The sequence below is a fragment of the Mastomys coucha genome, unplaced genomic scaffold (genome assembly GCF_008632895.1).
Source record: "Mastomys coucha isolate ucsf_1 unplaced genomic scaffold, UCSF_Mcou_1 pScaffold22, whole genome shotgun sequence".
Classification (NCBI taxonomy): Eukaryota; Metazoa; Chordata; class Mammalia; order Rodentia; family Muridae; genus Mastomys; species Mastomys coucha.
In genome coordinates, this window is record NW_022196905.1 from 135014816 (window position 1) to 135039385 (window position 24570).

The following is a 24570-nucleotide window of genomic DNA, read 5'->3' on the forward strand; positions in this document are numbered from 1 at the left end:
CCTGGTCTACAGAGTGAGTTTCAGGATAGCCAGGGCTACACAGAGAAACCCTGTCTCGAAAAACCAAAGATTTATTTATCTTATGTATTTGAGTACCTTGTTGCCCTCTTCAGACACTCCAGAAGAGGGCATCGGATCTCATTACAGATGGTTGTGAGCCACCATGCGGTTGCTGGGAATTGAACTCAGGACCTCAGTGCTTTTAACTGCTGAGTCATCTCTTCAGCCCCAGCCTGGGTTTTCTGCAGCAGTTTCTTACCATGAGGCCTGTGTGTCTCTCTCTGCTGAGATCTGGGGCTGCATGGCACACTAGTTAAAAGGAGGCAATGCATAAGTGAGATATTTTATTATAGGAAAGAGAAAATAGGCTGGCTATGTAGAGAGAAAGGAAGGAAAGGAAGGAGAGAAGAAGAGAAAGAGAGAGAGAAAGGAAAGAAAGGAAGCAAGAGAGGAAGAAGGCAAGAGAAGAGAACAAAGAGCAGGAGAGGAAGAAGGCAGGAGAGGAAAGAGGGCAGGAGAGGAAAGAGGGCAAGAGAAAGGGGAGGGGGCGAACCGCCCCTTAGATTGTGTGAGGCCTGGCTATCTGTGGGGCGGGCCATGCTAGGCTGTGGTCAGATGACTGGAGGGAGGGTCCAGCTAGAATGCTGGGAGCTTGGGCCATTGTCTACCTGACAGAGCACACATTTCCTGGGGGTAGGAGGCAGCTGTGAGAGGTTGTAACTGAAACAGGAGTGAAGGACCCAGGAGTTATAGCCAAACTCCTTCTGCCCCTTGCAGGTAAAGGTATTGCCCACTGGGGCTCCAGGGTTCTAGGCCTATTACTCGACTGGGCCTAGGTTGCCTGAACGGACTACTGCCTTACATCTTAATGCCGTTTAGGATCAGAGTGCTACTGTGCTTTCTGCTGCCCAGCACCCCACAGCCTGCAGACTGCTCGTGCCTGCTTTAAAGTCAGTCACTCTGTCCACATCATCTGCTGGGTCTTGGTAGGACTAGGCTGGACCTAGAATCTGTTTTCTCCTCTCCCTCTTTCCTTCCCTCCCTCCCCCTCTTTCCATTCTTTCTTATTTTTTATTTTTATTTTTTGGTTTTTCGAGACAGGGTTTCTCTGTATAGCCCTGGCTGTCCTGGAACTCACTCTGTAAACCAGGCTGGCCTCAAACTCAGAAATCTGCCTGCCTCTGCCTCCCAAGTGCTAGGATTAAAGGCGTGCGCCACCACTGCCCCGCCATTCTTTCTTATTTTTAATATGTATCTGTGTGTGCTCTTTGTGCACGTGAGTACATATGCCCCTAGAGGTCAGAGATATCTGCTCCCTTGGAGCTGGAGTTACAAGCAGTTGTAAGCCGCCCAACATGAGTGCTGGAAATTGAACTTGGGTCCTCCTACAAGAGTGGTATGTGCTCTTAACTGTTGAACCATCTCTCCAGCCCTCTTATTATATTTTTGATATGGGTATTTCATGTAGTCTGAAACTCATTATTTAGCCAAAGATGACTGGACTCTTCTGATCCTCCCACCTCCACCTGCTAAGTCCTGGGATTATAGGTATGCACCACCATGCCCAGTTTTAAAGTGATGGGGATGCAATCCTGAGCCATGTGCATGTTCTACCAACGCAGCCCACACCCCCAGCCTGAAGCCTGGGTTTCTAACAGCTTTGGAGACCCAGCAACCACTGACCCCTTGTTTCCTTCCTAGATTTGTGCCCTGTCCAGTTGGGTAGCATAGGATGAGCTGTGTCCCTCCCTCTGCTGGATGTCCCCTATCCCAGATGTCCTGACTCACCACTGTCAGCTGATGCCTCTCTGCCCCAGCCGGGCTGTGTTTTTCTTGGTATTGTACCAGTTAGCTTCTACCTATGCCAGCTGCCCTCTTCTGGATAGCTTACATGCCCCTGCCTACCCGGAGTTATCACATGGGGCTGTCTGCCCTTTTAGGACACTGGCTTGTTTCACCCAAGGGGCCAGCATGGGCGGGCCCATTGGGCAGAAGGCCACATCAGGCTGATGGGTTCTTGTGCTGCTAGATCTGAGTGAGGGGCTGGCGGGATGCCCCCTGCTGGACCACCTTCGGAGCTTCGCGGAGGCTTTCTTCCTGGGCCTTCGAGTTAAGTGCCTGCCCTCGGTGGCTGCTGCCTCCATAAACTGCTGCTCAAGACCCAGTCGGGATAATGATGGGCTCCAGCTTCACACAGGTAAGCGAGGCGGGCTGTCGGGGAGACCCTTCTGGAAGGAAAAGTTGGGAGGAAGGAGCCCTGGGAAAGGGAAGGAACATTTCTGATGTTTGTTGTCTATGCAGGTGTGTGTATGTGTGTGCGTGGGTGTATGTGTGTGTGTGTGTGTGTGTATGTGTGCATGTGTGTGGAGGCCAGACGACAACCTTGGATATCCGTCCTCAGTAGCTATCCACCTTGTTTTATTAAGACAGGCTCTCTCACTGATTTGGACCAAGTCGGCTAAGCTGGTTGGCCAGTGAGCCCCAGAGATGCAGCTAGTTCTGCCTCCCCAGTGCTGGGATTAAAATCACAAACTTCTGCGACTGACTTACTTATATAATTAAGACTTTAAAAGATTGTTCACTTTCTTTTATGTGTGTGAGTGTTTGCCTGCGTGTATGCATGCCTGGTGCCTGTAGAGTTGAGAAGGGGGTCTTGGATTCCTTGGAACTGGAGTTCCTGACTGGGGTGAGCTGCCATGGAGGTGGTGGGAACAGAACCTGGGTCCTCTGCAGAAGCAGCTGGCACTCTTAAATGCTGCGCCATCTTCTATCCCCTCTCGTAGCTTTAAAGCTAACGATTATGTTTCTCTCTCATTCTCTCTCTCTCTCTCTCTCTCTCTCTCTCTCTCTGTGTGTGTGTGTGTGTGTGTGTGTGTGTGGTTTATGTGGATTTCGTATGCAGGACAGAGGGCAGAGGGCATTGTAGACCCTGGAACTGGAGTTACAGGAGGTTGTGAGACTCTAAGAGGGTGCTGGGACTGAGCCACACCCTCTGCTCTGCTCTACCTGTGTGGGCTTTAAAGACAGGAGCTCAAGTAGCCCAGGCTGGCTTTTGCCTTGTGACTGTCCTGCCTCAGCTCCCGACTTGAGTGCTGAGATTAATGGTGCCCAGAGACTTACTAGTTTTGGTCATTAGTCCAAGGTTTCTTTGAAAAACATTTCCAGGCCGTCTTGGTCCTGGGAAAGTTCTCCTTCAGCAGGGTTTCTCTTCCCCTTACACGGCCATGCATGATGAAGGCACGGCTCTTTTCTGGGCTGTTCTGTGACCCTGGGGGAACAGTCTGAACCCTGTGGCAGCAGGCAGGTAGGAACCTGTCTCTAGGGTCTATGTCCCACCTCAGGCGGCCTGGCTTTTCCTGGCTCTGCTTTCTAGCAGGTATCTGGTTCAGGTGAAATTCATTGAGGTCAGCTGAAGTAGTACCGAGCTCCTAGCCTACTTACGCAGGAGGCTAAGGCAGGAGGATTTAAAGTTTTAGGTTTGCCTAGGCTACAAAGTGAGTTTGAGACCAGCTTAGGATGCATATGAAGACCCTGTTTTAAAAAGTAAGAAGAGGGCTGGGGGCGTGGCTCAGTGGTAGAGCCTCTGCCTAGAATCCCCCAGTGAGCGGCTGGGGTGTGGCTCAGTGGTAGAGCCTCTGCCTAGAATCCCCCAGTGAGCGGCTGGGATGTGGCTCAATGGTAGAGCACCTGCCTAGAATCCCCCAGGGAGGGGCTGGGGTGTGGCTCAGTGGTAGGGCCCCTGCCTAGAATCCCCCAGGGAGGGGCTGGGGCATGACTCAGTGGTAGAGAACTTGTTTAGCACATGCAGAGCCCTGAAAACTCTGAAAGAAAATGTTTATAGGGTAGTTTTGTTTACATCAAGTATTCTGTCAAAATCAGTTTACTTCTTTTATGTTTTACAGTTTTAAGACTTTTGTTTTTTTAATGATTCATTTACTTATTCAATTCTGGGACTGGGTCTCAGTAGTTAGTCCTGGATGGCCTAGAGCTCACAGAGGTCTGCCTGTTGCCTGCCTTTGGAGAGCTGGGATTAAAGGCCTATGCCACCAGACTGGCCATTTTTTATTTATGTTTTTTTAAACTGTTTTTTAGGCTTTATTTTTATAAATATTGTATTAAAATATATCATAAACATTTTATATTTTTATTATATGTGCCACCACTGCCCAGCTAATTTTTATATTATTTTATAAAAAAGTTTTGGGTTTTTATTTGTGTGCTCTTTCTTTTTCTCTCTTTCTTTCTTTCTTTCTTTCTTTCTGTCTTTCTTTCTTCCTTCCTTTCTGTCTTTCAATGTATGGATGCTCTATCACATGTACACCTATATACCAAAAGAGGGCATCAGATCCCTTTGTAGATGGTTGTGAGCCATTATGTAGGAATTGATCTCAGAACCTCTGGAAGAGAAGCCAGGGCTCTTAACCACAGAGCCATCTCATCAGCCCTTTCTGAAACGTTTGGACCGTGGTGCACCCCACACCTCTGTAACCAGCAACCATATCGCCTGCACTTTATCCCCCTGACAGCCCCTCTGTCCCTCACTCTGCCTAGTTCTCCCGACCAGGATGGTCTCAGGCTGGTCACATAGCCCTGTGGCCTTACCTTCTCTGTCTGCCTATGTCTCAGTCCTCTTCCACACTTGACATCTCCGCTCTCCATTACCCCCAACTCCCCGCATCTTTCCCTGCATGACCCTCACTTGCCTAAAGCCAGCCATCCTCTCAGCGGGATGCGCCGGGACACTCTCCCCACAGATGCCTGTCCTTGGTGGTACCCAGAAGTCCCCGAGCCAGCCATCCTCTCAGCGGGATGCACCATGACACTCTCCCCACAGATGCCTGTCCTTGGTGGTACCCAGAAGTCCCTGAGCTCCCTTTCTTGCACAGGCCTGGCTCTGATCCAGTGCTCTTTCCCCTCTGTCCTGTGTAAAGACCTCGAGGGCTCTACTCCGAGCTTCCCTAGCAGTGGCTGGCAGACTCGGTGCAGCCACTTCCCTGCCTTGGGCTATTCTCCGTGTTGATCTTCATGAAGGTGCTCCCGGCCCGTTGCCTTCTCTGCCTTTGCCCACAGCACACCTTCTCTCACGTCCTTTCGTCCTCTGCAGTCACTCCCCTGGCTTTCCAGGGTCTCCTTCTCCCTCCTTCTGCCCTGAGTGGCTCAGGCTCCTTGCTCTGACCTTGACTCTCTGGGCAATGCAGAGCCATGGTCTTCCTCACCTATAATCACAGCTGAGGGGCCTCTTGCTGTTTGAGGGGATGCTCCCTGGGCCTAGGGACCTGGGTGTGGGTGTTTTGGGGGTAACTGTTCAGGTGCCTGTTCCCTCCTGGGTTTTTTTTTTTGTCATGTGTGTGTCTGTGTGTGTGTGTGTGTGTGCATGCTTGTACGTGAATGTGCACGTGTGTGGGAGTGTGTGTGAATGTGTGTCTGTGAGTGTGAGAATGTGTGAAAGTGTGTGTGTATGTATGTGTGTGAATGTGTATGAGTGTGTGTGAACGTGCATGTATGTGGGAGTGTGTATGTGAATGTGCATCTGCGAGTGTGAGAGTGTGAGAGTGTGTGAGTGTGCATGAGTGTATGACTGTGTGAATATGTGTGTGAATATGTGTGCGTGTGTGAATTTGAGAGTGTATGTGTGTGAGAGAGTGCGTGTGTGTGTGTGTGTGTGTGTGTGTGTGTGTGTCTGTGAGAGAGAAAGGGGGTGGGGTGGGGTAGGGGGAGAAGCCCAGAGGTCATGACCTCAGTTAGGTCTTCCTCAGTCACTGACAACCTTTTATTTTTTTCTTTTTTGAGGCAGGTCCCTCACTGCCATAGGACTCACGAATCTGTACAGGCTGAATGGCCAGTGAGCTCCAGGGCTCTAGCTGTTTCTGCCTGCCCAGTGCTGGGATCACAGATCCTTGGACAGGCATTCTTACCTGGGCCCTGGGGATCAGACTCAGGCTCCATGCTTGCATGGCAAACGCAACACCCTCCTCAGCCCCTGACTGCCCCTTTGGCCTCCCAACATGGAAGGCGATGGCCTCGCTGCGTCCAGATCGGCTCTCATGACTCAGGAGACAGAGACCCAGGAAGTGACTGGCCATAGGGATTCATGGTCTTGCTCTCAGGCTAGGCCATGGTCCTTGGGTTATCAAATAGCTGTTCTGGGTTCGGGTTTCACCACAGAAGTAGGTTATCTGTGCGTCCAGCTTTGAGAGGGGCTGGTCCCAGACCAAGAGACAGAATGGAGGCTCATCTGCCCACCCTGACCTTCTTCCTGCAGATGGCATCTTGTCTTTCTTGAAGAACAACAAGCCGGGGGATGCACTGTGCGTGCTGGGCCTCACGCTGGCTGACCTGTACCCCCATGATGCCTGGACCTTCACCTTTGGCAGATTTCTTCCAGGACATGGTGAGCTGAGGTCCTAGCGACTGTTGCCTAGGAGGCAGAGTGATGTGGTCCCAGCTCACCCATGCAGGACACCGCATACACGTTCTCTCCCTGGGGGGAAGAGAGATGCATGAGCTTGAGGCTGTGTTCTCACTGGGCCTGGGCAAGGGGCTAGTCCCCAGAGTCGACCACATATGGCAGGGCCAAGGGACCAGTTCCTCTTCTGGCTGTCCTGGGCTGCAGGTGATGCTGGGTGGGTTCCTGAGCCATGGCTGTCCCTTGGACTACTTCTCCTGGCTTCTCCCCAGAAGTGGGCGTGTGTAGCTTCGCTCGCTTCTCTGGGGAGTTCCTGCAGGTCCGGTCCAGTGTTCCTGACCCAGCTTTGTCAGAGGCAGCAGCAGCAGGCGGCCCTGAGATGCTGCCACGTGAGGGAGGACGGACCCTGTGCTTCAGTGCCCTGGGCATGGTTCAGTGTTGCAAGGTGAGCATGGGAGTATCAGAGGCCCCTTGCACAGTCAGTGCTAAAAGGAAGGTGCTCCCTAACTTTAAAGAGTGAGTGATCTAAGACTAAAAGACTCCATGGATCAAGACCACAAAGAGATGACCCAAAGGGTTCTGGGATCTGGCCCCTGGTCCAGCTGGCTTCTAAGCCTCCTCATGCTCTGTGGCTTTTTGGAGCTACTTCAGAGGATATAGTGAGGGGGATGCTTGGATCACTGCCCAGGGATCCGTCGTTACCCAAGGTGTTGGACTTCTACTTCCAGGGTTGCTCAGGGGGCTCGGAGATCCCCGGGTGGGAGTTCTAGGATGCCAACACTGAGACAGAGCTTGGTGCCTTGTCCCCTTTAGGTCGCCTGCCATGAACTCTGCCACCTCCTGGGCCTGGGGAGCTGTCGCTGGCTCCGTTGCCTCCTGCAGGGGGCGCTTAGCCTGGATGAGGTGCTCCGGCGGCCCTTGGACCTCTGTCCCATCTGCTTGAGGAAACTGCACCACCTCCTGGGCTTCAAGCTCCTGGAGAGGTACAAGGTGAGTGTGTGGGGCTTAGGGCAGCCACCCAGAGGCAGTGGGAGGGGACAGTGTGTGTGTGTGGGGGGGGGGAAAGAGAGAGAACGAGAGAGCGCAAGAGCACCAAAGGACATGCATCCAAGATCATTCCTGGGGAGTGGGTAGGCTGCAGGTCTTTCTAGCAGATGTAACACCCAGGCTGGTGGCAGTAGCAGTGACATCAGGCTGCGGTGTGTGGAGTAGGGCAGGAGAGCGCCTCTCCCTCTCCCCCCAGATGCTGTATTTACAGAGCATTGGTGAGGCTCCTTCTCTGCATTTCCATGGTGGACTCTGGAGATCCTGTCCCCAGAGGGAGTGCAGCTCCTAGGACAAAGGGGAAGTGCATCGCAGCCAGCCGCGGAACCTCTCTTGGCTGAGCTGGCGAGGAGGTGCTGCCCTCTGCTGTCAGTACGAAGTATTGCTGCAAGTAGCATCCAACCTTTATCCCTGTAGGAAGACTAGATTGCAAACTAGGACACTAGGCTCAGGGTTTGAGGTCAAACACAAATGCTGCTTATTTTTCCTGAAATCCACCTTTGGTTGAAATCAGGTTAAAGTTTTCAGTGCATGGAGGGGATATTTCTGTCTGTGTAAAAGTTAGTTGTTCTCAGTGTCTAGGCTCAATTTCTTGGTGTGGGACGCCTTCCTCCCCGCAGGTTGTTTTCTTCTTTAACTTTGTGGTCTAGGCTCACACCTTTAATCCCAGCACTCTGGAGGCAGAGGCAAGGGTATTTCAGTGAGTTTGAGGCCAGATTGGTCTCCATAGTGAGTTCCAGGACAGCCAGAACTACATAAGAAGACCCTGTCTTGAAACAACAACAACAGCAACAACAAAAACAAAAAACAAAATCAACAAAAAGGAAAAAGCTCTTTAGTTTTTATTTGTACAGGTGTTCTACCTACATGTATGTGTACCATGTGTGTGTCTGGTGTCCATGGAGGTCAGAAGAGGGTGTCAGGTCCCTTGAGGCTGTTGTCACAGATGGTTATCACCTACCATGTGGACACTGGGAGCTGAACCTGGGTCCCCTGGAAGAACAACTAGTACTTTTGTTTGCTTGTTTGTTTTGTTTTTTCAAGACAGGGTTTCTCTGTGTAGCCCTGGCTGTCCTGGAACTCACTCTGTAGACCAGGCTGGCCTCAAACTCAGAAATCCACCTGCCTCTGCCTCCCAAGTGCTGGGATTAAAGGTGTGCACCACCACTGCCCAGCACAACTAGTACTCTTAACTGCTGAGCCACCTCTCTAGCTCCCTCTCAGTTTTATAAGGTCCATTATTAATTTATTTGTGTTTGTGTATGCATGTGCCATGGTGAGCATATGGAGTTGAGAGGATGTAAGTCACCAGGAGTTGAGCTGGCACCCTGGGGTGTCCGGGTCCTTCTGGGGATAGGGCATGGGGACTTCCAGGCTGCTGCGGGAGGTGGAATCAGCTCAGTGTCACTAGGACAGTCCCTGAGGATTCTGGCAGGGGCACAGAGCTAAGTGAGGCCTAGCTTCAAAGCAGAAATGGGACACACATGATCTTGTCACACAAGATAGAGCACATCCAGGGATGTGCTGTGTCATACAAGGGCATCTGTCTGGGGATGTGCTTTGGGAAGTTAACTCACAGCAAGGCTGATAGTAGGTGGCATTTAGGGGGCAGGCAATGTGTTGATTCCTCCTTTCGATTTAAAAATGTTTAAACTCGGGGCTGGAGAGATGGCTCAGCGGTTAAGAGCACTGACTGCTCTTCCAAAGATCCTGAGTTCAGTCCTCAGCAATCACATGGTGGCTTGCAACCACAATGCCCTCTTTTGGTGTTTCTGAGGACAGCAACAGTGTACTCATATACATAAAATAAATAAATAAATTTTTAAAAATGTTTTTAACTCAGAGCTGGAGGGATGGCTTAGTGGTTAAGAATAGTTTGGTTTTGGTACCCATGTCCCGTAGCTCACAACTGCCGGTTAACTCCAGGTCTGTAGGATCTGGCCAGTGTGGGTACTATATGCACAGGGCGCACATATATACATAAAATACTTACACATAAAATAAATAAATCTTTTCTTTTGAGACAGTGTTTCATTAAATAGCTTTGGCTCTCCTGGAACTTGCTCTGTAGACCAGGCTGGAGATTTGCCTGCCTCTGCCTCCTTAGTTCTGGGACTAAAAATGCGTACCCAGTGGAAACAAAGTTTTAACTCTAGGGGCTGGGAAGATTCCTCAGCAGGTGTGAGGATGTGAATTTGGATCCCTGGCAGCTAATAAAAAGTCAGGTGTGGGGCAGGCATAAGTGACCCTCATGCTGGGGAGGCCAAGGCAGTAAGTAGGGTCCCTGACCAGTCAGTCTAATCATGGCGAGCTCTAGGCTCAGTGAGAGACTGTCTCAAAAAACAAGGGGCAAAAATGAGGATGCCTGGTGTTGCTTTCTGGCCTCCACATGCACGTGTGTGCATGCGTACACACATAAACACTCAGGTAAAGTTCAGATTAACTATAATATACTCTTCATGTAATTTACCTTTGAGCAGTGGCTGGGTTAACTGGTCGCTTGCCAAGTATCTGCGAAAGGCGGGCTTCTGGGAGTTGGTCCAGCTTGGCTGTGGTCAAGACCCACCTCAAGGGCCCTCATGGGTCCAGCCCCATGCCAGCTCCTGGGGTGGCCCTAAGTGGTATTCTCGCCTATGTTTCTTCCCACAGAGACTCCATACTTGGACTCGGGTGATGGTGGAGATATGGTCTGGTCAAGAGGCTGGGGAGCCATCTGTGTCAGAGGACACCTTGCCCTTCAGTGCTGACTCCGGCATGGGCTGTGAGAGTGACACAGAGCCTGTCACCAGCCCATCAGAGCCAGTCACCCCTGACGCGTGGAGTCATACTTTCCCTGATGGGCCTGAACCAATGTCTGAGGATGGACTGAGCTCTCTCGCGGCCTCAGAAGTGTTGCTGAAACTCGGGGGGCCTGTGGATGCCTTGGAGGAGTACGGACAGTGGCTGGGTGCATGCATCCAGGCCCTGGAGAGGGAGGTGGCTGAAGAGGAGCTGGTCCAGGTGGATGCAGCTGTGGATGCCCTGGGCCGGTGGGAGATGTTCACAGGGCAGCTCCCGGTGACCAAGCTGCATGTCCCCTGTGGCAAGGATAATGTGGGACTGCGCAGGATCCTGGGGGACAAGTTCTCCTCCCTGAGGCGGCGGCTGAGCTCTCGCAGACTTGCGAAGGCCAGTTCTTCCCACTGCCGCTGGGGGGCGGAGAACTAACACAGGGAGATGGACCACCCAATGTGGAGGAAGAAGTTAGTTCTTGGCATTTTTTTTTTTATCTCTTGAGGATACTAATCATCCAGGGGTGCCCATTGACTGAGGGTACTCTGGTATCTGCAGGGTTAAAACAAAGGTTGCCCAGAAGCTAAAGAAACGAGTGGGTGCTTGACCACAGGGTCCTCATGTTGTGTGACCATAGCTGGGAGGCAGGGGGAGGTTGTTACATGCTTAGTTCTTCCCTGCAGGAGGGGACTCTGGTCTGTCTAGTTACTCACAGCCAGAGCCCTGGGCCACCCTGCAGCATGGGCTATGTGGCTGTATATATATGTTTGTATCTCTGTGTGTCTGTGCACGTGAGTGCAGTTGCCCACAGCCACCAGAAGAGGGAATCAGATGTCATTACAGGAAGCCGTAAGCCACCCTATGTGAGTGCTTGCAATTGAACTCAGGTCTTCTCCTCTGCAAGTGCTGCACACACCTCTAATGTCTGAGCCATCTCTCCAGCACCAACATTGTATTTTGACCTGTGTTGCTCACACGGGGTTCTTTTCCGGGACTAGAATGACTTTCTGCTCACCAGGGCTGGCATAGGTGTCTTTGAGAAGCTCCTGGAGAAATTTGTGCCCTCCGAGGCTGGCAGAAGTGAGGGTGATGGGGTTAGCCGTGGAAGGCAGGGGGTACTTCTCCAACCCTGGGGCTGCTGCCACCAGTTAGGTCATTGTGGTATTTGGGGCTCAGCCCTTTTGTCTCCTGTCTCCATCTATATAAACTCCTGACATAGGATGTTAAAATTATCCATCCACAGCTGTGCTCTTTTCTACCTGTTTCTGTGTTGTGTATTGTTGAAGCTCTTACACACACACACACACACACACACACACACACACACACACACACACAGATTGTTCTCCTAAAGTGACTCTCTGTGTTTTCACATATCCCAGCTGGCTAGCAATGCCAGTCCCAGTCCTGAGGCAGGAGGAGGGCAGGCTCTTGACTCTTCGGTGTGGACAGAGGCGGTAAGGGAAGCATGTGCCTGTTGTGGGCGAGTGGCTGTGTTAGCTCCCTTTTCAAGGCTGTGACCAAACACCAGAGCAAATCAACTTCGAAGGGGGAAGGGTAGTTTTGGCTCACGGCTTCCAGGGTTTCATCTGTGGAGGTTTGGGTCCATGGCTTTTAGGCTGTGGTGAGGGTGAGGTAGACCATCATGGTAGGAACGGTGCCCGTGGGGCAGAGACACTCCCCTCACAGAGGCCATGAAGCAGAGTGGGAAGGGCCAGTGAAATATCTACCCTTTAAGGGAAAATTCCCACTGCTTCCTTCTGGCTAGGCTTGGCCTCTTGGTTCTTATCACTACCCCAATCCCTCTTTTTTTTTTTTTCCTTTTTGAGCTAAGGTGTCAGTAGCCAAAGAGGACTTTGGGGTTTCTTGTCTCCTTAGCTTCATACTGCTGAGTCTCCTGGGTCCCGCGTGTTGCAAGGGCTCCCAGCATGTGTTTCCTTACCCTTTCTGGCTTTATTGGCTGGGCAGCAGAGCTCAGACCATGGCTGTGGATGCCTCTTCAGGTGCCTCCTCTCCCCAGAGCCCAGACTTCTGTCACAGGGGAAGGCAGGTCAGCATTTTGTTCGTATTCATGACAGAAACTATTGGGGACAGATGATCGAGTTTCACCTCATGGCCAGGACATGGGCTGGAAGGAGATGCTGTTCTTTGAATACTGTCCCCTGGGACAGAGACCTTTGTGGGTGGAAAGATCCTCCAAAGTGCTTAAAAGCACAGACATGCAGTGGTTTAGCTGGGGGAGTTGGGGGTAAAGCTAAAGTCCAAACTTAGATCCCACCGAGGTTGAAGTGGATGCTGGAACATTCCAGGGATGTGTCCACATAACAGAAGGCCTGTGAGCAGAGTGCCAAGGTGAGCCGCTCTGTGGATGGAAAGGGGCAGAGATAGCCAGGTTGCTGAGGGACAGGCAGCTGCTCCCAAGCCTGCCTGGAAGGACAGGAAAGGATTTGAAAATCAACATGTTTGTGTGTGTGCATGTGTGTGTGTATACCTGTGTGTGCCCACATGTATATGCCTGAGGTCCACCTTAGATGTTGTTTGCTTTTTTTTTGTTTTGTTTTGTTTCGATGAGATCGGGTCTCTACATAGCCCTAGCTCTCCTTGAACTCACTCTCTGGACCAGTCTGATCTTGAATTCAGAGGTCCACCTGCCTCTGTCTCCCCATTGCTGAAATTAAAGGTAGGTGTCACCACGCCTGGCTCATCTTGCCATTTTAAAAATAATATTTTTAAAAACTTTTTAAAAAATAGTTATTTATGAATACACTGTGGCTGTCTTCAGACACACCAGAAGAGGGCATCGGATCCCATTACAGATGGTTGTGAGCCACCATGTGGTTGCTGGGACTTGAATTCAGGACCTCTGGAAGAGCAGCCAGTGTTCTTAACTGTTGAGCCATCTCTTCAGCCCTAAAAATAATTATCTTTAGTAGGTTTTTGAGAATGTCCATCTTGCTTTTTGAGGCAGGGTCTCTCACAGTTGGAACTTGCCACGTAGGTGTGGCTGGCTGGCCAGTGAGCCTTTCCTTCTTAGGGAGTTGCCTGTCTTCATCTCTCCAGAGCTGGGGTTATGGGCACCTGCTACCATGTCTAGTAGCCCTCTGTCCTGGAAGACGCTCTGTAGACTAGTCTGTCTTTGAACTCACAGAGGTTCCCTTGCCTCTGCCTCCTGATTGCTGGGATTAAAGGCATGTGCTACCACCGCCTGGGCAAGATTTACTTACCTTATGTGTATTTTGCTAAGTGCACAGATATGCGCATCACAGGCCTGCCTGGTGCTACGAATGCCCTGGAACTGGAGTTACACAGTTGTGAGCTGCCATGCAGGTGCTGGGAATTAAACCCGGGCCCTCTAGGGGAACAACCAATGCTCTTAATCACTGAGCCATCTCTCCAGCCCCTACACACAGCTTTTTAACTTGGATTTGGGGATCAAACTCAGGTCCCAAACAACTTTACTGGCTGAGATGGTACCACTCTATCCTCTTGGTGGACATCTTGATCAGCCTCCCATGAGCCAAGACTACTACAGCTGTCCCTAACTACATCCTGCTAAACTTAAGTCTCTACGCGCAGGGGAACGTGTCATGTCTGCTAGTTCACTTCTCTTAGTAAAATCTTAGTGTGTGTGAGATGCAGGCTAATGAAAGTAAAAGTGTGTTGTGGCATGTGTGTGGATTTCAGAAGAGAACTTTTGGAAGTTAGTTTACCCTATAGGTTCTGGGGATTGAACTCAGGTCATCAGGTTTGCACAGCAAGCACATTTATCGGTTCCATCATCTTGCCAGCCCCACACCAGGCTCACACCTTTGCTCATCATCAGAGTTCTTTGAACTCTGTGGGAAAATAGGCAGAATAAAGGGATGATGCATAGACAGCTGGGGACCTGCACCCTCACTCTTGGGCATTCCCCAGTCAGCTCTGTTGAAGCTTCTGGAAGCTTCCACACACCTCTCCCCAGGGTGGAAGCTGGAGGTATACTCTGATGCAAACACAGAGGTAGAACAAAGCCAGGTCAATGAGAAGGCTTGCTCACTGGGTAAAAGTGCTTTTTATGTAAACCTGAAGACTGAGTTTGATCCTCTAGACCCATGTAAATGTGGAAGAGGAGAATCTATTCTACAAAGTTGCCCTCTGACCTCCACACATATAGGCTGTGGCACACTTGAACACACATGCAATAGTAAAAGTAATGCTAACCAAACAAAGACCCCTGGGGGAGTCAGTCCCTCTGCAGCCTGAAGCAGGGAGCTTGTAACCTGCCAACTATCACAGGGAACACGGCATGCTGGGTGGGGCTGAACCCACAGTGACCCCCAGACGTTTCTTGGAAATTGCCTTTTAAAACAAGCCTCTTGACTTAAAGCTTGTTTTCATTTGCCTCTTACCCAAGAAGCTGAGCTCAAAAATAAACCTGAGTTATTTTGGGCTCCAGCCGGTGATGAGAGGTGATGTTAGGGAGCGCTGAGCTTGGGGAAGGGCTGCCAGCCACCGTCCACTGGTGCTTTGCATTTCTTGTAGCAGATTTCAAAAGGTGGGCTCTTGGGCTAGGGACGAAGCTTGGCTGGCAGAGTGCTTGCCTAGCATGCAGGAGGCTCTGAATTATCCTAGCACCGAGGAGATCGAGGCAAGAGGACTAGCATAAGTTCAAGGTCATCCTCAGCTGCCCAGTAACGGATAATTAGAGGCCACTGTGGGATTCATGAGACCCTGTCTACTCAAGCAGGAGGACCAGAGTTCAAATCCTGAGAACCCATATTAAAAATCCATGCAGGCAGGGTCAGTTATACACGTAAGCTCAGGGCTATGGATGGGGAGGGAGGGCAGACAGGAGGATTACTGAGGTTTGCTGGCTGCCAGTTCAACCTCATCTTCAGTAGAGACCCTGTCTCCAGTAGATTGCCCACAGGCCAACTTTAAACAATCCCTTAAGACTCTTCCCAAGTGACTCTAGATTCAGACAGGTGACAGTTAAAACTAGCCACCACACTAAGGACTGAATAAAAAAAAGAAAGCCAGTTACTGAGACCTCCCCGCCCCCCCAGTCCTATGGCACAGTTCTGCAAAGATGGCAAATGGCTGGGATCATATTCATCAAAGAAATAAAGCAAATTCATCGCTGGTGAGAAGGTGCCAAGGAGGCAGGCGGGCACAACACCCTTTACTCACCAGCACCTGGGCTAGAAAAGGAAGGCCCACCATGCTTCCCAGCTTTGCTCATTGTGCTGCCTGGCAGAGGCTGGAGCCAGAATTTCTGTGCCCCGCCTGCCTCCCAACAATCCACATGGCAAAAGCCTCCACTACAACCAGCTCATGCAGCACTTGGCTGGTTCTTGGTGTTTCAGTGAAGTGAGCAACTTCTTTGTCATTTAGTGTGGGGGTACGTGTCCATGCGCCTAAGCAGAGGCCAGAGGGTGGACGCAGTGCCCTGCTCTGTCACTCTCTCTGCCGATTCCTTTGTGGCAGGGTTTCTCACTAGGAGCTACACTGGTGGCCAGCGAGCACTGGTGACTCTCTCGTCTCTGTCTTCCACAGTGCTAGTTAGAAGACATGTATGCAACTGACATATTATGTGGGTGCCCGGGATTTGAACTCGGGTCCTAATGTTTGCACAGTAAGGGCTGTTGCTACCTATTGAGCCATGTCCCTGCCCCCTTGTGTGTGCTTATTGTTGAGATAGGGTCCTGGGCATCCCAGGCTGGCTTTGAATGCTCCTTCAGCCTCTCTACCTTCCAAGGTGTAAGCCACTGTGCCTGGGTAAAGGTGTATTTTAATGTATGTACCACATCATATTCACAGCTCAGGTGATTTGGAGACTTTTACTGAAAAAAAGCATTTATGATGGCTCTCTGACCTGCCAGGCTCAGGTACATGGAGTGAAAATCTGCAATGAACAGGATAAATCTTCAAATGAAGGAGGTTATGCTTTTGGGATGGAAAATGAGAAAGTGAATGTTGGCTTTGAGTAGTAAAACCTGATTTTTTTATAAAAGATTTATTTTATTAATATGAGTACACTGTAGCTATTTCCAGACACACCAGAAGAAGGTATCAGATCCCTTTACAGATGGCTGTGAGCCACCATGTGGTTGCTGGGAATTGAACTCAGGACCTGTGGAAGAGCAGTCAGTGCTCTTAACCGCTGGGCCATCTCCAGCCCGAGTTTTATATTAAGCGAAGGAAAACCAAGAACTTACTTGGACCAATATCTAGAGGTATGAAGCTCAAATCTTCAAGCCAGACCCACCTGATCAGTGCCAACATGGTGTGAAGTGGGGAGCAGCTGGTCCTGCTCCAGCAAAACCCTAACAAACCGAAGTGGTTGCAGAGCCCTGAGCTGGCCAGCCGCAGCCCATCAGCTTGGCTGGCCAGTATTGTTTCTGTGTGCATGTATGTGTGAAGGCCACCCTTGGGGCTGTTCCCCAGGCACTGTATACCATGTTTACTTAGACAACAAGGTGTTTTACTGGGGCCTGCCCTCTGCCTCTGCTTCCCCAGGGCTGGGATAACAGCTGCATGCACCACACCCGGATTTTTATGTGGGTCCTGGGGGTCAAACTCTGGGCCTCATGCTTGTATGGAAAGCACTGTTCTGACTGAGGCATCTTCCCAGATCTTTTTGTTATTATTATTTTTTATCTTTTCAGAGTCAGCAAATCACAGGACTAGAAATCCTAGTGACCTGTATAAATTACAAAGTGAATCAAGAACTTTGAGAATCTCTGCACAGGGAAGTAAAGAGCGCTCACGTCGCAGAATGTCCCGCCGCATGCCAGCTCTTTAACACACTAAGCAGGAAGCAGACTGATTTTTAGGACGTTTATTGTTACAGTTATTTAATTTTTTTTTTTTTTGCAGTTATAGATGAGGCACAAATACCTCCTGCTTCTCCAACACTGCAACAAAAAGGACAATAGTCAAGGGTAACAGTGAAATTAAAATAAAAAAAAAATACAAAAGCCTAAGGTCTGGGAGAAAACCTGACTACCATCTACGTGTAGAAACTTGTAAATGACTCCAGCCTCTCTTCTGACTGCACCACAGATCACAGAGTGGGTGTCCCAGCAGAAATGACACAGCCAGGCTCAGCTCGCCAGGAGGTGGCTTCTGCCCACCCCCCTGCGTTCTGCTTAGCTAGCTCCAGTTCACATCTTGCTACTCACATGCTGCCTGCCAGCTTTCAAAGTGACATACATATGGTGAGGCTGTCATATGGTGAGACTGTCATGTAGTCAGGCTGTCGGAGGGACAGCGCTCTCCCTGGCAACCCCACACTCACCTCAGTCACAGTGGCCACCAGCAGCGGCTGGGAACAGGTTGTGTCTGACAGATACATGGGGCACCTGGTGAGGGATGCTCACTGTGTGTGGACCTGAGACCCCCCAAGGAGCCCTGAAGGGTTGCTGGTCCCTGGTACTAACCTGGCCACATCCCCTCAGCTTGTGAAGACTTGGTGAAGCAGGCAGAACGGCTGTTCTCTCCCCAAAGGAAAGAGGCAGAGGCTCAGCAAGCACTGATACAAACCGCTGAGCGCAGCGAGCAAGAACAAGTGAGTGAGAGAGACTGACTGCTAATTTCCTAGTCAGAGCGCTGCAATAACGAGGGCTCTAAGAAGCAGTCCCATCCCGTCTCCTGGCTTAGCATCTGCTTCAAGAATCCTATGTGTCTGGTGGCTGAAATGAGCCAAGACCAGGATGCAACAGGGCCCTTAGAGGTGTTAGTGAGCCAAAGAACATTCTGGGGAAGTTATAAGCCACACCCCCAGCTCCCAGAAAGTAACTAATGTACAGAAGGGCAGGTCTGGAATGCAATATATTGTAAAACAGTGCAACGCCTGCCAGGTGTATGGCCAGGCTAGGCCAAGGCTTAGCAGGTTGTGCTGATGTTCCCAGCCTTCTGCATCCTCATGAACCAGGGCTAGGAGGGTGCCGACTGGCTTTGTGTGCACAGCAACAATGTGGCCTGTCAGCCGCCCTGAGAGCAGAGCATGCTGTGTAAAGGCAATGGTGAGGGTGGTGTGCAGAGCCCGGGGCTGCTTCTGAAGGTCAGTGGCTGGGGCTCACTAAGCAGCCAAGACATGATGATGCTCTAGAGGGGTAGAGCATCTCTGGCCCACCTTCAGAGCCCAGCACAGGGGACGCTACATGCCAACTGTCAAGTAAGGCAACCTACAAGGCCACTTGGTTATGTGTCTCTGCCACAGGCTGTGGAGGGACAGGTGAAGGAGTAGAGAGCACCACTATGTGCACAGGCTGGCCAGAGCTGCTTCAGAGGCCACCTCACCTTTGCACACCGTGGCCCGCTGGGCATGGAGATATGATGAGTGGCTACCGGCAGGTTCCACCTTGTTCTCTACACAGAGAGTTCTCTTGAACTCTCTGTAGGGAATGTGGACACCTGACCCCACTCCTTTGCTCATCCTGATGTGCCTCAGCATGGGGACTCGGAGGGTGTTGGCACAATTTTAAAGGCAGCATGCTCGCTCTAGGAGGGGGCACTGTGGTCTGAGCTTGGATACTGAGCTTAGCAGCATCGCATGCCCCTCTACAGACTAACGTGAGTTAGCGTGTCTCAGTGAGAACCTGCATGTCAGAGGGAAGAGCCGTCTGCAAGGCCAGCTGGGGTTGTGTTTCTGTCCTTAATGAGAGCAAGCGTGTGTCTGCACACACCTGAACCTTGGTTAAGTTGTGTCAGAAAGGAAGAGTTTCTGTAGGGAGGGAGAAAGCTGTGTTCCCAGGTTTTACAGATCAACACCAGAGCGATGGTGTGGATTCAGTAGTTTCACAGTCCCCAATTCAGTAGCTATCACTGACACTCCCACGTCCTCTTGCCCGGAGCTCACTGGTGTGGCTGATAGTCCAGCATGGTTGAGCCAGGTATTAGATGGTGTGGATTCGAGATGCCCACTGCAGGTCCATGCAGGCGGCAGACACACCAGAGACGCAGCCATAGGCCACGGAGGCCATGAGAGGACGGCAGAGGGGCTGTCTCTCACTGCAGCATGATGTCTTTCAGGTTCTCCTGCAGGATCGTGTCCTTCACAGCATGAAACACGAAGCGGATGTTCTCGGTGTCTATGGCAGTGGTGAAGTGGTGGAACAGGGGCTTGCTGCGGTTCCTGCGTTTCCTGTCGAAGCACTGCACCAGATAGCGCTGGACATCCTCCAACCGGTGCGGGTCGCCCTTGAAATCCGGGAAGTGCTTCTTAATGCTCACTGACTTCACCTTCTCCACCAGGAGGTCCATCTTGTTGAGGAAGAGGATGATGGAGACATTGAAGAAGAGCTTGTTGTTGACGATGGTCTCGAAGATGTTCATGGACTCCACCAGGCGGTTGGTGCGCCTATCCTCCATGAGGACCTGGTCGTACTCGCTTGAGGACACCATGAACAGGATCGATGTGATCCCGTCGAAGCACTGGAACCACTTCTGTCGCTGTGACCTCTGGCCACCCACATCTACCATCTTAAATGGGATTTTCTTTATAACGAAGTCATGCTCCACAATTCCCTTGGTGGCCTTTCTAGCCAGCAGGATGTCTTGCTTACTGGGGAAGTAGTTCTGGAAGACATGAGGAAGGGAGACATTTGAGAAGGAAGGAAAATAGGAAGGATGAGCACAGGAAAGCTGGCAGAGAGACAGGCTGCAGGGCAAAGATACAGTTACCTTTGCAAGAACATTTAACCGTAAGCAAAAAGCAAGTTTCACTGACAGAACTTTAAATCCATCTTGGATTGAACACCTCATTTCTTAATGAATACAAGCTCTCTGGCTTGAGACAGAATGGCCAGAACCTTCAGTTGGGTCTCCTGTAAAATTTCCTCCAGTCTTCTTCACTAGAAGAAATTAAAAATCTTTTTCATTTGCTTCTATAACACAAATATCACTTATTTTTCTAGCTTCCAGAGCATGTATGTTCTAAAGCCTTCCCACAGATTAATTTACGTTGTGTAATGTGATCTAAATGAAGCCTATGAGATATTTAGTGTGTTTACCTTGGAAACTTTACTTTTTTGGTGCTGAAGATAAAACACAGAGCATACTGCATGCTTTATACTGAGCCACGCCCCAACTCCCCACTGGGGGATTCCAGGCAGGTGATCTACCACTGAGCCACACCCCAGCCCCTCACTGGGGGAATTCTAGGCAGGTGCTCTACCACTGAGCCATACCCCAGCCCCTCACTGGGGGATTCTAGGCAGGTGCTCTACCACTGAGCTATTCTCTAAGGTCCTAACTGTGGCAATTCTCAAAGCCCTGTAATCTTGCATTTTGAAGGTCATGGGGATCAGTACACCTGTCCACTCATATCACAGGTACCTGTCCACCACACTATGAGGCTAGAACAGTGAGGGCCAGAGAGACACTCAGATGGATATGGCTACTTAGTCAACAAATCAAAGGGGAAAACAGCGGGCAGGAAGCAATGTGCAGACTGACATACTATCCAATGATGACTGTGCTCATTAGGATGTCAGTCCAAAACGTTACAAAAGCAACAATCACCAAGGCAAACTTACCAGGTGATGGGGAAGTGGGGTGCTGGCAGCAATGGGGGGCTCTGCCAGTCTTTCAGGAGCACAATGGCAGTGTGACTGTGCTTTCAGTTCTCTGTGAGCCACGTGCACTCAGCGTGTTTTTATGTCTCACTCAGACAGGTCTCCCAGGCTGGCCTCTAAGCCTCAGTGCTCCTGCATAGGCCTGCTGAGTGCTGGGCTTCCAGCACATCAGGTGGCAGTGACGACAGAGGCAGGTAGCTTGTGAATGATGGCTGCTTCACCATACTGTGGGCCTTGGCATATGCTAGAACTTCTCTACCACAACAAGTGACAGGAGAGCCTCCTTTGGCCCTAGCCAGGGCTCCTGTGTTTCTCACAGGGACTAGGGTGAAAACATTCTCACAGGGCAATTTTGTCCCTAAGTGCAGGTGTGTAGAATGGAGCAGGGACGTGGCAGATGGCATCCATGTGACAGAGCTGGCCCATGGTCTCCATGTCAGGTTTTCTAACCCTGGATAGTGGCTGCGGTAGAAGGAGACTGGGCTACTCACCAACTGGCCAATCCGGTCCAAGTTATCCAGGAAGTACTTCACTGATTCACCCTGTTGTGAAGAAAAACAGTCACAGCTCAGGCTTGACAGAAGAAGCCAGGGGGACAGATGAAAGGATGGGACTGGGGGACAGGGGGCAGGGCTGTTCTGCTGTGCAAACAGGAAAGCAAAGTCTAGGAAGGCACAGACTGGCTGGGTGCTTTTTTTAAAATTTTTTTTGGTTAACTCGTCACCTAGGAAGAGAGGCTATCAATTGAGAAGTTTCTCCATTAGGTTGGCGTACAGGCATTTTCTTTTTCTTTCTTCTTTTTTGTTTTTTTTTCGAGACAGGGTTTCTCTGTGTAGTCCTGGCTGTCCTGGAACTCACTCTGTAGACCAGTCTGGCCTCAAATTCAGAAATCCACCTGCCTCTGCCTCCCAAGTGCTAGGATTAAAGGCGTGTGCCACCATTGCCCGGCAAGGCATTTTCTTAATTAATGATTGATGTGGGAGTGTTTGGGCCCAATGTGGATGATGTCACCCCTGGGAAGGTAGTCTTAAGGTTGTACAAAAAAGGTAGATGAGCAGGCCAGAAGTGAGGCAATGGGCAGCGCTCCTCCATGGCTTCTTCATCAGTCTGCCCTGCTGTCCTTCAGTGATGGACTGTGATGTGAAGTGTAAGCCAGAAAAACCTTTTCCTTCCCTAAGCTGCTCTGGGTCATAGCAATGGAAAGCACAATAGGACAGTACATGTGATTTAAAAGATAACTCAGGCCGGGCAGTGGTGGCGCACGCCTTTAATCCCAGCACTTGGGAGGCAGAGGCAGGCAGATTTCTGAGTTCGAGGCCAGCCTGGTCTACAGTGAGTTCCAGAACAGCCAAGGCTACACAGAGAAACCCTGTCTCGAAAAAACCAAAAAAACAAAAACAAAAACAAAAACAAAAAAACAAAAACAAAAACAAAAAAAAAGATAACCCAGGTGTGGTGGCATGCATCTATAATCCCAGCTCTTGAGAAGCTGAGATAGGAAGATTACCACAAGTTCTGGGTCAACTTGGGCTACAGAGCAAATACCAATCCAGGTAGGCTTATAGAGCAACACTCTATTTCGGAGAAACAAAACAACAACCAAGCAAAAATAACACCCACCTTAAAAAAAAAAAAAAAAAAAAAAAAAAAAAAAAGAAAGAGAAAGAAAAAAATGCTGTTTGAGGCTAGAGCTGCAGCTCAGTTGCTAGAGTGTTATGCAGGCTGAAACCCTCAGAGTACTACACAAATTGGCTGTGGTGTGCACACCTGCAATCCTAGCGCTTAGGAAGTGGAGGCAGGAGGATCAGGAGTTGTAGGGCCCTCTCAGCTACAGTGCCAGTGTGAGGCCGGCCTGAGACAGGAAGGACCCTGACTTAAAAACAAGCAAACCCCAGCTCCATCATGCCCACAGTTCTAGTCCAGTCTAGTCTAACTAAATTCTTCTTGTGCTTCCCTGCACCTCTCTGGTGCAGGTGGTGGATACTGTCTCCAGGCCACACCAGCAGCAAGGGCTGGGGCACAGTTTTGCCTCTGACACACATGGCCCAAGGGTTTCGGGTGCTGTGTGTCACTAAGTCCTGAGGAGAGGGGACAAGGAAAGACAGGCAATCCTGCTTCTAGAAGCCACTGCATGATTCATGATACAGAATGGGGAGAACCTTTGGTGATGAGTCCTTCTGCTGGACACAGATTGAGCCACTGAACGGCCAATGTCCATCCCAGAGTGCATCACTCATGGCTGTGCCCTCTAAGCATGCTGGGTAACTGAATGCAGTGGCTCTCACAGGGCCAGAGAGGAGAGAGGCTTCTAGGCCACCAATAACAGGAGTGACATGGAGTGCTGAGTAAACAGCATACAAAGCTTCTTTTAGAAATCAAAGGCTGGGCCGGGAGGCGGTGGTGCACATCTTTAATCTCAGCACTTGGGAGGCAGAGGCAGACGGATTTCTGAGTTTGAGGTCAGTCTGGTCTACAGAGTGAGTTCCAGGACAGCCAGGGCTATACAGAGAAACCCTGTCTTGAAAAAAAACAAAACAAACCAACCAAACAAACAAATAACAAACACACACCAAACCAAAACAAAAACCAAAAAGGCTGGGCTGGCAAGATGGCTCAGTGGTAAGAGCACTTGCTGCCAAGGCTGACAACCTGAGTTTGATGCCTGAATCCTATGAAGGTAGAAATTGAGAACTGACTCCATGAAGTTGACCTCTACATGTATGCCATAGCATACATGTGCCTATGTGTACCCACACACAAAAGGGAGGAGGAGGAGGTGAAGGAGGAGGAAGAGGAAAAGAGGAAGAGGAAGAAGAGGAGGAGGAAGAAGAAGATGATGAAGACGAAGACAAAGAAAGCCAGCCGAGACTAGAAAACAATTCCTCCATGAATCCCAAAGAGTGTAGCTCTCTAAATTCCACAAGAACCTTCGTCTGAAAGATGACACTAGGCTGGGTTCACTTGCTGTCTTCATTTTTTACATTCTCAAAGAAGTGTACAAAGGCAAGGTCACACACACGTGCAACAAGATGACACTGAAACAAAAATTCTTTTGTTTGATGTGTGTATGTCGTGCACTCACACATGTGCCTACATGCCTGTATGCCCCCTATCTCGCTCTGCCTCCCTCTCTGTGTGTGTGTAGGCCAAAATATAGTTTTGGGTGTCACCCTCTAACACAGGGCCCCTCAGTGGTCTGGAGATCATCAACTAGGCTAACTGGCCAATGAACCCCAGTTTTTCCTGTTTTTGCCTAGAGATGCTGGGATTACAAACATGTGCCACCACTGTTGGCTTACTATGTGGGTTCTGGGGCTCAAACTCAGGTCCACATGCTTGTGAGGCAAATACACTGCCATCCATCCCCTAAGTGGTGCATTCTGGGTCTTCAAGAAGGATAGGCCATGACAGGGCACCCATTATAGCTTGTGACTTTCTGACAAAAAGGTGAGAACAGGGACTATCAGCTTCCAAGTGTGGTTTATTTTTTGTTGTTTTATTTTTAAAACCTTTCAGATAGGGTCTTATGATACAGCCTAGGCTAGCCTGAACTAATGATCCTCTTGCCTCAGCCTTCTCTGTGCTGACACGGCAGATGTACACACAAAGCCCAGCTCTTGTTTGTCTGTCTCTCTGTCCCTTGTCCCAGATGGCCCAGAGGAAGAGGTGAACAGTCACCTCCTTCCTGCTGTGGAGAGAAGGTCACAGGGATGATTCCAAGGAGAGCATTCTGTTCTAGGGACAGAAGCACTGAAGTTTCCCTGCATCAGCCCCCATGATAAGCAGCAA

General features: G+C 50.3%; 2 protein-coding genes across 2 annotated transcripts in view; one reads left to right on the plus strand and one right to left on the minus strand.

Moving 5' to 3' along the window:
• Amz1 (archaelysin family metallopeptidase 1) overlaps nucleotides 1-11464 on the plus strand; it is a 15960-nt gene extending 4496 nt beyond the window's left edge. Inside the window, exons 3-7 of the mRNA XM_031391190.1 lie at nucleotides 2030-2197; nucleotides 6263-6391; nucleotides 6679-6851; nucleotides 7220-7396; nucleotides 10100-11464. Coding sequence (XP_031247050.1) covers nucleotides 2030-2197; nucleotides 6263-6391; nucleotides 6679-6851; nucleotides 7220-7396; nucleotides 10100-10657 — 1205 coding nt within the window. The 3' untranslated portion in view covers nucleotides 10658-11464. The remainder of the gene's footprint in view (nucleotides 1-2029; nucleotides 2198-6262; nucleotides 6392-6678; nucleotides 6852-7219; nucleotides 7397-10099) is intronic.
• A 5563-nt stretch (nucleotides 11465-17027) lies between these two features.
• Gna12 (G protein subunit alpha 12) overlaps nucleotides 17028-24570 on the minus strand; it is an 84477-nt gene continuing 76934 nt past the window's right edge. The window contains exons 3-4 of the mRNA XM_031338559.1: nucleotides 21273-21323; nucleotides 17028-19783 (exon numbers count right to left, since the gene is read on the minus strand). Of these exons, the coding sequence (XP_031194419.1) occupies nucleotides 19214-19783; nucleotides 21273-21323 (621 nt within the window). The 3' untranslated portion in view covers nucleotides 17028-19213. The remainder of the gene's footprint in view (nucleotides 19784-21272; nucleotides 21324-24570) is intronic.